The sequence below is a fragment of the Lithobates pipiens genome, unplaced genomic scaffold, assembly GCF_037356315.1.
Source record: "Lithobates pipiens isolate NorthernLeopardFrog02 unplaced genomic scaffold, aLitPip1_a1.2 Scaffold_16, whole genome shotgun sequence".
In the NCBI taxonomy this organism is placed as follows: Eukaryota; Metazoa; Chordata; class Amphibia; order Anura; family Ranidae; genus Lithobates; species Lithobates pipiens.
The window spans coordinates 365,841,422-365,853,980 of NW_027507748.1; the positions used below are offsets into that span (position 1 = coordinate 365,841,422).

At 39.0% G+C, this 12,559-nt stretch overlaps 1 protein-coding gene across 22 annotated transcripts in view; it reads left to right on the forward strand.

Annotated features, from left to right (window-relative positions):
- MACF1 (microtubule actin crosslinking factor 1) overlaps positions 1-12,559 on the forward strand; it is a 416,995-nt gene that overhangs the window by 382,339 nt on the left and 22,097 nt on the right. For all 22 annotated transcript variants that reach the window (XM_077482044.1, XM_077482062.1, XM_077482048.1 and 19 more), the window contains 15 exons: positions 1,970-2,140; positions 2,260-2,415; positions 3,698-3,904; positions 4,159-4,278; positions 4,442-4,611; positions 4,764-4,923; positions 7,696-7,890; positions 7,975-8,103; positions 8,238-8,381; positions 10,150-10,338; positions 10,546-10,660; positions 10,989-11,152; positions 11,259-11,421; positions 11,546-11,700; positions 11,781-11,855. In XM_077482044.1, coding sequence (XP_077338170.1) covers positions 1,970-2,140; positions 2,260-2,415; positions 3,698-3,904; positions 4,159-4,278; positions 4,442-4,611; positions 4,764-4,923; positions 7,696-7,890; positions 7,975-8,103; positions 8,238-8,381; positions 10,150-10,338; positions 10,546-10,660; positions 10,989-11,152; positions 11,259-11,421; positions 11,546-11,700; positions 11,781-11,855 — 2,313 coding nt within the window. The remainder of the gene's footprint in view (positions 1-1,969; positions 2,141-2,259; positions 2,416-3,697; positions 3,905-4,158; positions 4,279-4,441; positions 4,612-4,763; positions 4,924-7,695; positions 7,891-7,974; positions 8,104-8,237; positions 8,382-10,149; positions 10,339-10,545; positions 10,661-10,988; positions 11,153-11,258; positions 11,422-11,545; positions 11,701-11,780; positions 11,856-12,559) is intronic.

Consider the following 12,559-nt stretch of genomic DNA (forward strand, 5'->3'; position numbering starts at 1 on the left):
GATTTTTTTTCTTTTTCCTTTTCTCTCTCTTTTTACCAAAAATATGTAGAAGAATATATATTGGCCTAAACTGATGAAAAAATTTAGTTTTTTTAAAATTGGGGGACCTTTATTATAGCAAAAAGTAAAAAACTTGTTTTTTTTTTCTAAATTGTTACTATAGAGCAAAAAATAAAAAACGCAGAGATTATCAATGACCATCAAAAGAAAGCTCTATTTGTGGGGAAAAAATTACGCAAATGTCGTTTGGATGCAGCGTCGAACGACCACTCAATTGTCCGTTAAAGCAGCGCAGTGCCAAATTGTAAAAAGTGCTGTGGTCAGGAAGGGGGTAAAATCTTCCAGGGCTGAAGCGGTTAAAACAAGCACAGGGCTACAGCCGTGAGCTTGGTCTAGTTCTTTTCAGCCAACGACTGGCTTTTCAGCCACCCATGCTGGATCCTAGGCTCTCCCATTCATCCAGTTCTGTCAGGATGCTGAGTAGAGGAAGTCTGTTCCCCAATCTTCCCTGCAACTAACAAACTTGGACTAGACAAGCATTTTGTCTCTTCCGGTTTAAAAGCTGTCATTCTGCTACTCCCTGCCCAAAAAGCAGCAATCAAGCATAATTTAAAACACGATATGTGAATAGGGCAGACTGTGACCATTCCCAGATTTCTCTTCCCTATTTACAGATCATGTTACAGGCAGTGTGATCAGTGAAAGAACTTTTCTCAATAGAGGAATGGGCAGGAGGGGGCATGCGTGGGAAAACTGTTAACATCTACAGTGCCAAAATGTCAGCAGCAGGAAGAGGTTAGGACAGCCCTGCAGTGAAGATTTCTTCGGAATCTGGCAGCCTGCACAACGTGGGACATATTTCATTACTAATAAGTTATGTACCTAAAGCTGCAAAGGAAATAAAAATGCCCAAGGCTTCGCTACAGAATGGCCACCACACAGGTTACTGCATTTTGCTTCTCAGACATCACCCTCACCCTTAGCAAAGTGGAAATATTCACTCTGCCAAAGCTCCCGCACAACAGTCAGTCTCATAGTGATGATGCTTCCCTTGTACCAGAACAGGACTTGATTTTAAGACTGGCTTCTGCATCCGATTCTTGCTCTATCACAACAAGTGGCCTAACAGCTAAGGCAGATTTTTGTCACTTTTGTCATTATGTCACTCAGTCTGACCATACAATCTTGGTAAAACCAACTTCTGAGCCACCAAAACTACAGTGTTGCATGACCACGCAATTGTCATTCAAAGGGTGACAGCGCTAAAAATTGGCCTGGGCAGGAAGGGGGTTTAAGTGCCCAGTAAGCAAGTGGTTAAAGCTTGATACGTTTGGTATCTATTTACTAGACACAACCCTCTTTTTTATATTTTTAAAATGTGTATTCTATTTTGTTTGTGTGCATGAAAATACAAGTATGTGATCAATAAACAACTGGGAAAAAATGCTACATAATGAATTTTAACTGCAGCTATTTTATTCTACAGGGCCCTTGAAGATATAGAATTATTTGGGTGTTTAAAATAATTTTCTAGCAATAAGTGAAAATTATTGAAAATTTAAAAAATTGCCCTGCGCTTCAAGTGGTTAAACATGTATTCTTGTACATTGTAGTGTTTAAAAATTCCATAAAAGCCATGCAAAATGTATTGATGCTTTGTTGTACGATATATATATATATATATATATATATATATATATATATATATATATATATATATATATATATATACCTAAATTGTAATCAATCACTATATTGTTTTGGCTACATAAAACTTTTATCTTATTACCTATCATGCACCTAGTCAAAGTTTTGCGTGCATCTATTTGCTTTTATGATCACCTCTTTGAATTGAAGTACTCAGTTTTTCTTTTTTGCTTCATTTGGTTTTGCATATGTTCAGTTATGTCTTTCTTTACTTCAAGCACGTTTCACATTCTAACATAGTTTGTTAAATATTTTCTCATAGGAGTTATATGCTGAGGTCAAATACAATGAGGAACTATATAAACAGCTTCTAGACAAGGGACAATTAATGTTACTCAGCCGGGAAGATGCAGCCAGTTCTGTCACCGAGCAGACTGTGAACATACTGAAGAGAAAGTGGCAAAACATTAACAATAAGGTGGAAGAGAGGAAGGTAATCCACAACCGTGGACATGTTTCAGAATTGAAATCTATTAAATGCCTAATGATGGGTGGCTTTGGTCTTGTAGCTTCAATCTGCATATGTTATATCTTATCAATTTTTGCCCACAGGGAAAACTAGAAGAAGCTTTTAGTTTGGCTACAGACTTCCAGAATTCATTACAAGACTTTATCAACTGGCTGACACAAGCTGAGCAGAGCCTGAATGTAGCACCTCCCCCAAGTCTCATTCTAGACACTGTTCTATTCCAAATTGATGAACATAAGGTAGGTTTCCTAAAGCCTATCTCTGGGATAAAACGATCCAAATTCCCACCCTCCACCTCCCTTTAACAAATCGCTGTCCGCATCCCCATCTCCAGGGTAATATTATATCCCTTCAAACCTCTCTCTAACTGATCTCTGTCATTAAAAAATAAAAATAAACCCTATCAAAATGCTAATTTTACTTACCAAATTTAATGGCCATGTGATTCTCCTGCCCCAAGTATTCTTTCTTAGTTTACATTAGGTTGGGTCCTTCTTTAGGTGTCCATGTCATTATGATGTGGACACTTACTACTGACTGTCTATAGGGGGTTTTATAGGTCTATAGGGTGAGGGTTTTTTCAGGATCCAGAAGTGGAGTGGCATTAGTGCAAGGGGACATTAGCAAAGGACCACCTGCAATAATATATCAGTGGCCCCTGCACCCAGTAACGGTGATAGTTAGAATCATGGTGTCCCATGTCTTGGTTGGAGGCCAAAGTGACAATAGGGCTTCCCCGTGCAGCTCTGGTGCAAGTACCCGTGAGTGTGGCAACAGGGGGCACAGGACACAAAGAAGTACAGGCCCTGGTAATGGGGTAGCGGTAGTCTCCAGACTGTAGTCAGCAACAATGCAGGCACACCAGAGGAGGGCCAAGGATGTACGGGCAGGCAGAGATAGATGCGGGTACCAGTCGAGTTCAAGGACGTAGTCAGATGGCAAGTCAGGGTCAGCACAGATGAACAGCAATCACATAATCAGTAGCCAAGCCAGAGTCATACACTGGGAACAGGAACAAGCATAGTCAAGCAGCAGGCTGAATTCAGTACCAGGAAGACGGCAGAGCGTGGTCAGAAGCAAGCCAAGGTCAGAGTCCAGAATCCACAAAGCGAGGTCAAAATAAGGCTGGGTCAGCAACGGAAGAGCTGCACATGTACACAAGCATATGAATATGAGCATTGGCTGCATTAGTATGAGTGTGAGCATTAACTGTATGAATATTGGTCTCCTGACACCTAGGTGGGGAACTTGGAGCTATGGGAATTGTTAGAGGATAACAATCACACACACATCTAGGTTGACCTTGATGGCCTTGTGTCTTTTTTTTTTTTTTTTAAACCTTATAAACCATGTATCTATATGTACGAGAAAATAAAAACCCTGCAGGATGGGTTTGGGAGGTGGAGAAGGGATAAAAGTAGGGTCGCACTTTGCCAAAAAGGAACTTTAATAAACGCCCCTTACTCACTTTGCTTGCGTAGACAATGCTACAACTACTATTCTTTACCTATTTCATGACAGATTTTTGTAAATGAAGTTAATGTTCATCGAGAGCAAATTATTGAGTTGGACAAAACTGGGAACCAGCTGAAATTTCTCAGCCAGAAGCAGGATGTGGTCCTGATTAAGAACCTTCTGCTTAGTGTTCAGTCCCGCTGGGAAAAGGTGGTTCAACGATCAGTGGACAGAGGAAGATCTTTAGACGATGCTAGAAAAAGAGCAAAACAGGTTTGTATTTTGAAAAATAAATTTTACCTGTTGTATTATTTTGTCTTCTCCTGTATATAGAAAAAGTATAAATGTATTATATTGATGTATGTTATACTATTACTTGGCCATGTTTTGAGTACATTGTCTAAACTACAGCAGATCACGGGAAAGTTGTCACACTTGGTCTTTGTCCGGGTGACCCCTATTGTGTCACCAGGTTAAAATGTTATTTGTTTCTTGTTGCTAAATTGGCCATGCTTCTTATGTTTCAGTTCCATGAAGCCTGGAAGAAACTGGTTGACTGGTTGGAAGAGGCAGAGAATCACCTAGACTCTGACATGGACATCTCTAATGATCCAGATAAAATCAAGCTACAGCTTACTAAGCACAAAGTAAAATGATGTCCTTTGTGTTGTATATGTTTTTGGTTTGTGTGTGCATATATAATATGTCATTATGTGTGCTTGTTTTTCTTTGACATTCACAAAATTGAATATACACTGTTGCCACCCAAGGGATCAGTGACCATTTCCCTTTCTTCCTTTGACACTATAGGAATTCCAAAAAACTTTAGGAAGTAAACAGCCTGTTTATGACACAACTGTAAGAACAGGACGTGCATTGAAAGAAAAGGCCTCATTAAACGATGATGTACAGAAATTAGATCACCTCCTTGGAGAAGTGAGGGATAAATGGGACACTGTGTGTGGAAAATCTGTAGAAAGGTAATTTTCACCAGTGCTGAAATTAGCAAAGATTACCTGCAAACCTAATTAATGCTTGATAGAAGTTATCATGACCATTATATGCCAAGTAATTTTGTTTTGTAACAGCATTCTTACTTGAGTTAACAGTTTTCCCTGGGTTTTCTTTGCAGGCAGCATAAGCTGGAGGAAGCATTGCTTTTCTCTGGACAGTTTATGGATGCCCTGCAGGCCCTGGTGGATTGGCTGTATAAAGTAGAGCCCCAGCTGGCTGAAGATCAACCTGTACATGGAGACTTGGATCTTGTAATGAACCTGATGGATGCTCATAAAGTAAGAATGTGAAGGCTAAAGTGTAGTATCAATTGATCTATCCCCCTAGACAGTTATACCTACTGAGCCACACAATCACGTGGGCTTCCTTATTTCCTTGCTTCGGCATGTAAGAAAGCAAAAGACGTCCAGCCAGCCAATCACCAGGCCTAACAAATGTCACAATTGGGGGAACATGACATCATCTACCTATCTAAGCTCCAAAACTAGCTGACACCAGAACTTAGCCAGGGTGGGATTCTGCAGTAAAAAGACATTAAGGGACTGTGGCTGAGTAAGTACAACCCCAATAAAAAAAATGTTGAGACACTGTAAAATCTATATAAAAACAGCATGCAAAGATTTTCAAATCTCATGAACCTACTGTATATTTTATTCATGATGGAAAACATATCAAGTTTTGAAGCTCCCCCATGATGGATTTCTCTGGATAGTTTGATTCCTTCCTATCTCTGGATAGTTCATGATTCATGTCCTCCCCTCTGTAAACTGACCACGGTTTATCATGACTGCTAAGCCCCGGCACTGTGGTTAGCTTACGTGCCTCCATCATCCGCAACCTGCTCTCTTGTCTCTTCCCCCATCCCCTCCCTGCCTGTCAGCTCCTCACAGTAAAGCACCCCTGCTGCCTGATTAACACTAACCTGTATGCACCATCCATGCTTCCTCCTATTGTACTGTCCCCCCCCCCCCCCTGTATGATTTATAAAAATAAATGCTACAAATACCTAATTTCAGAGCGGAGATCGTGATCACATGGCCGGCTGGATCGCTCTTCCTCCCCACCAGTGGGGGAATCTTGGCCCTGCCCGCTGCATCTCTCAGAGGAGGAAAGGAAAGATTCGGCCAGACACGAGACAGGACCTTGGCTCTGAAATTAGTTTTTTTTTTTAGCGTTTATTTTTAAAAATTACACACAGAGGGGGGGACACTACAATAGAAGGCAGTGCTGATGGTGCAAACAGGTTAGAATGGCTTAACAACCACTTTAATAACAATTAATTATGGAAATAAAAAAATGTATCAAATAAATTTAAACTGAAAAAATCTACCATTTTAGGAAAAAATAAAGTTGTTTTGAGATTGATGGCAGCAAGATGTGTCAAAAAAGTTGGCACAGGGCCATGTTTACCATGGTGTAGCATCCTCTCTTCTTTTAACAACACTCTAAGTATCTGGGAGCTAAGGACACCAGTTTCTGGAGTTTTGGGAGAGGAATGTTGTCCCATTCCTGCCTGATATAGGATTCTAGCTGCTCAACAATCCTGGGTCGTCTTTGTCATATTTTCAGTTTTGAAGATGGGCCAAATATTTTAATTGGTAAAAGGTCTGGACTGTAGGCCAGTTTAAGCGCCCAGACTCTCCTACTAAGAAGCTATGCTGTTGTCATAGATGTAGATGAAAGAAAAAAAAAGGCACCTCTAAGTGCAGAATTAAAAATATTAATATCCCCAAACAAGATTAAAAACACTTACAGAATCAAGGATAAGAGAGGCATAACATGGATGTATGAAGCGGGTGATCAGGCATCAGGAGGTCTCAGTGTATCACAGCTTTCCAGGGATTATGATATGCAGCAGCAGAAGGTCCCAGGATAACCAGCAGGTGAACACCCCATGCTCTGGGAACACTGGTGAAGCAATCGCGTTGTCTTAGCGTGGAGCATGAATCCTGGAAATGACTTCAGTGGGAGGGGATGACAGCCAGCGTGAACCGCAAACAGGAAATATGTTATCAAAATGGGACACGTTTTTTCGGAACTACTGATTGGTTCCTTCTTCAAGCCAATGACAACAGGTTTATAGAAGCTACAGTAAGCTTCTTATAGTCTATAGGCTGAGCTGTGGGTGGGGCTATGGGCAGTGATGAGGGATGAAAAACAATGCTGCAGCAGCCCAGGAAGTAGTATGATCCATGGGCATTGAACTGCACAGTAAACATAAAGACCTTGCGGGATACAGCCCGCACACGATAAACGTCAAGACAAATACAGCAGGACACCACAAAAGTACATATAAAAAGAGGAATTTAAAATCAATGAAAAAATATAAAATGGAACAAAATGGTCAAACTGTACATTGCTCCTCAATAGCATATGTTACTAAGGGGGAGTTGATGGAATATTTCAGTCATATTACATATAAAATGCTAAGATATTCAATGCTAAAAATATATATGGGATTTATGTAAACATCATGTGTGTGTGTGTGTGTGTGTGTATATATATATATATATATATATATATATATATATATATATATATGCGCCCATCCTTACTTTTGAGACACTTGGACTAAGATGCTCATTTTTATACCCAATCGTGTTGCTGAACTGTTCTTCCAGTTGTTCCTTGTTATTACCACTTTTTAGTTTTTTTAAAACTTGTTGCTGCAATCAATTACAAAATTACCCTATTTTTTTTCTTAAAATGCTACATTGACTCAGTTTTAACATTCAATACGTTTTCTTTTTTCTATAATAAACAAAATATGGGTTTGAGATTTGCAAATCATTGTAATCCATTTCTATGCTGATTTTATGCAGCATCTCACATTTTTTGGGATCAGTGTTGTATGGTTGGCCATGAGCAGACACTATCACTTTGTCTTTGCTTTCTCTTTAAGATGCTTCTTAACCGTTATGGTTGTGTAATCTATTCAAAAGTTGCTATTAATTGACATTCACCATGCATCACCCATGTATGTATAGCTATAACAAAATAATACTTCAGCCTTTATGCTATACTAATTTATAATTTCTTTATTTCAATAGGTCTTCCAGAAGGAACTAGGGAAAAGAACAAGCAGTGTTCAAGCTCTGAAGCGATCTGCCAAGGAACTGCTGGAGAGCAGTAGGGAAGACACTACATGGGTCAAGGTTCAGCTCCAGGAACTCAGCACAAGATGGGACACTGTATGCAAACTTTCTGTGTCCAAACAAACCCGCTTGGAGCTAGCTCTGAAGCAGGTCAGTGACTTCACGTTAAATAAATAAAATTTACACACACCTTTAACAATCTGGAAAATAATGAGATGAATGAATTTTTTTTAGGCTGAGGAGTTCCGTAGTACTGTTCACATGCTGCTTGAGTGGCTTTCAGAGGCTGAACAGACTTTACGTTTTCGTGGTGCTCTTCCTGATGATGCAGAGGCTTTGCAGTCCCTCATTGATATTCACAAGGTCAGAAAACAGTAAATATTATATATACTAGATCAAGTTTAATCGATTTGGTCCAGTTTTATTGCATGCCTGCTAGAAGGCTATTTCACCTGTTACTCTAATCTTCTAACTCATTTTGTCATATTTTTATTAAGGAGTTCATGAAGAAAGTAGAGGAGAAACAAGTAGATGTAAACACCGCAGTCAGCATGGGGGAGGCAATACTGACTGTGTGCCATCCAGACTGTATCACCACTGTCAAGCACTGGATTACTATTATACGGGCAAGATTTGAGGAGGTAAGAGATCTTTTAGTATTTAGCAATCCCAGAATCTATCAATTAGAAACAATTTCTGCTAAACACAATCTATTGATTTCAGCACTTACACCTGCATTTGTCACATACTATTGGCTTTTATTTTGCAGTTAAATTGTGTATTTTTATACAGTTAGGGCCATATATATTTTGACACAGGCACTATTTTCATACTTTTGGCTCTGTATGCCACCAGAAAAAAATTAAAATTAAAAAATCCAAATTAATTTGAAGTTCAGACTTTCAGCTTTAATTCAAGGGATTGAACATAAATATCAAATACAATTTTAGGAACTGCAATCATTTTTATACACCGTCCCCCCATTTTCAGGGGCTCAAATGTAATTGGACAAATAAATAATATAAAATGTAAATTTTTAATATTTTGTTCAGAATCTTTTACTGGCAATGACTGTCTGAAGTCTGGAACCTATGGGCATTACCAAAGATTGGGTTTCCTCCTTTTTGAGGCTTTGCTGGGCTCTAACTGCAGCTGTCTTCAGTTGTTTTTTGTTTGTGGAGCTTTCTGCTTTTAGTTTTGCCTTCAGTAAGTGAAATGCATGTTCAATTGGGTTGAGATTGGGTGATTGACTCGGCTATTGCAGAATATTCCATTTCTTTTCCGTCAAACGCTCCTTGGTTGCTTTTGCAGTGTGTTTTGGATCATTGTCCATCTGTACTGTGAAGCGCCATCCAATCAACTTTGCTGCATTTGGCTGAAATATGGGCTGACAGTATATCTCTAAACACTGCAGAATTCACTTGGCTTCTTCTGTCACATCATCCATGAACACCAATGACCCAGTGCCCCTCTAAGCCATGCATGCCCATTTTATAACACTGCTTCCACCATGTTTTACAGATGATGTTGTGTGCTTTGGATCGTGAGCTGTTCCAAGAATTTTCCACACTTTTTTCTTCCCGTTATTCTGGTGTAGATTAATCTTAGTTTCATCCATCTAAAGAATGCTTTTCCAGAACTGGTCTGGCTTTTTTAGATGTTTTTTGGCAAAGTCTAATCTGGCTTTTCTATTCTTCAGGCTTATGAATGGTTTGCACCTTGTGGTGAACCCTCTGTATTTGATCTTGTGAAGTCTTCTCTCGATTGTAGACTTTGATAATGATATGTCCACCTCTTGGAGAATGTCCTTCACTTGTCTGGATGTTGTGAATGGTTTTTTTTTTACCATAGAGAGGATCCTGCCATCATCCACTACTGTTATCTTCCATGGACGTCCAGGCCTTTTTATGTTGCTGAGCTCACCAGTGTGTTCTTCTTTCCTCAGAATGTACGAAACTGTTGATTTGGCCACTCCCAATGTTGCTGCTATGTCTCTGATGGATTTGTTTCGTTTTTGAAGCCTTTCAATGGCCTGTTTCACTTGCATGGGCCTGCTTAATTGATGAAGAAATAATGAAGAAGTAGCCCACACCTGGCCATGAAACCGCTTTTGATTCAATTTTCCAATTACTTTTGGTCCCTTAAAAAAGGGGGATGGCTATTCTTAAGAGCTGTTATTCCTAAACTCTTGCTCCGATTTGTATGAACATACCCTCAAATTAAACCCGAGAGTATACACTTTCATCCATTATATAACTATAGCTTGAATATTTTTTGGTAAATACCTGAAAAAATCGAAAATTGTGCCCAAATATATATGGCCCTAACTGTATTGCAGTTTTTACAAGCACCTTTTGAATGTTAAAGAGGTATTAAACTAAACTACTTGTTCCCTTGCTTTGTTTAAAGGTACTGACTTGGGGTAACCAGCACCAACAGAGGCTGCAGGCAGCACTCTCTGAGCTTTTGGCCAATTCTGACCTCCTTGATGAATTGTTAACTTGGATCCAATGGGCTGAGACTACTCTGATACAGCGAGATCAAGAGCCTATGCCTCAAAACATTGACCAGGTCAAGGCTCTAATTTCAGAACACCAGGTAAGAGTATTGGTGATGTAGTCCTGACTCATCTCAGTTTTCTAGAATGGAATTTATATTGTGTTAGAATGTATAAACCAGCAGAGAAAATTAACTAAACTTATGTCAGCATAGTAGCCCATAGCTTCTAGGGTTATGACTAAACTTTTCACTGAAATAAATATCTTCATAATGCTCGTTCTGATTATTGCTGCTTTTCATTGACAGCTATTTATGGAGGAAATGACTCAGAAGCAGCCCGATGTAGATCGAGTCACAAAGACATACAAAAGAAAGACAACGGATCCTAACCATGCATCATTCAACGATAAAACACGAAGCAGTGAGTGTGCATTGCTAATTCTAAGCACATCTTGTACTGATAGTTTAATCTTTAATAGGAAATAATGTAGAATGGCTTCGGGCGCATATGTTCAGTATTTATGACCAAACCCTAGTTCTGAGGAAAACAAACAACGTCGTGACATATACCTTTATGCTTACCAATAAGCACTTTGTGTGTTTAATTGGGTAGCATTTGGCATATGCATACAGTATCTTGTAGATCAATTGTTATTTTACTATTAATTTCAGTTTGAAAATCTTGCTTTTGTATGTACATTTAAAAATTTGCCACGTTATAACCATTGTTAACATTACTTTCATTCCAGGAAAACCTCCAGTGCAATCCACTCCACCTGTATTACCTCTCCTGTCTCAATCTGAGACCAAGAATCCGAGGATCAATCAGTTGTCTGCACGATGGCAGCAGGTTTGGCTGCTGGCCTTGGACAGACAGCGGAAGCTTAACGATGCTCTGGACAGACTGGAGGAGGTAGGAGATATGTCCTGCACTTCAGAATTTTCCATTTTTGTCTACCAGAAAATATTAACCAAAAAAATGATGTACCATTTAACAACTCATTGTTTTATGTTCTTAGTTGAAGGAATTTGCCAATTTTGATTTTGACATCTGGAGAAAGAAGTACATGCGTTGGATGAATCATAAAAAATCTCGAGTTATGGACTTCTTCCGAAGAATCGATAAGGACCAAGATGGGAAGATTACTAGACAAGAATTTATTGATGGAATATTAGCTTCCAGTAGGTGGCTAAGCAATAACAAATGTTGCATGCACAATGATCATAAGGGGTTAAAACTTTATCAGAGTTGTATTTCAGGACTATGTTTCCTTTGATTATTCTAAGTGTGCTATGTCTTTCACAGAATTTCCAACTACAAAACTTGAAATGACAGCAGTAGCAGATATCTTTGACCAGGATGGCGATGGATACATAGATTATTATGAGTTTGTAGCTGCCCTTCATCCCAACAAAGATGCCTACCGGCCAACTACTGATGCAGATAAGATTGAGGATGAGGTATTTTAGTGACTTCTCTTACCACAGCACCCCTAGATTTCCTGTTCAAATATTTAGGTTTACATCTATTCTCTTTTCAGGTCACCAGGCAAGTTGCACAGTGCAAATGTGCAAAGAGATTCCAGGTGGAGCAGATTGGAGAGAATAAATATAGAGTGAGTATAGTATTATTTATTTGTTTTAGTTGTTTATCCTTTCACAGATTTTCTGGGAGAACCTTCAAATAAGAAGCTACATTATTGCAATGATCAGAGATGATACTGCTAACACTGAGGAAGCCCATTCTGCTTCAGGACAGTTTTCAGATGATTATCAATTGTACACCCCTCCTTTTTTATTTAAATCAGATATTTTTTTATTAACTTTTTTAGTTGTAAACACACAGCCACAACAGCAGCACATTTATATGCAAAAAAAAGAAGGTAATCGGACATACAGTGACAGTTCAAGTAATCCACACAAAGCCGTTAGTAGCTTCTGTAAGCATAGGGGCACTTGTAACCAGCAGACGTTAGCTTCTTTGGTAGCAGGGTAGAACACTGCAATATCAGAAATGTATATCTATCATTTCAGCAATTCGTTTCCAAATAAAAATAATACACTGTATGATTATACAGCCCTGCTTTGGTATCAAAATAGATGAGTGTAAATAAATCCATTCGTTCATATGTGTTATCTGTTTAATTATATATTTGGCTTTTCACTCTTCTCAAGAAAAAAGCTGGCAGCTATTCCCTTGTGTATGGCCAAAAGTTTGTGGTTAACAGACATCATATCTACCTATTGGGCCAAAAGTGTATGGCCACCCCTCCGATTGCAGTCCAGGTCGTCTTGTATATCATCATCATCACACGTTTTT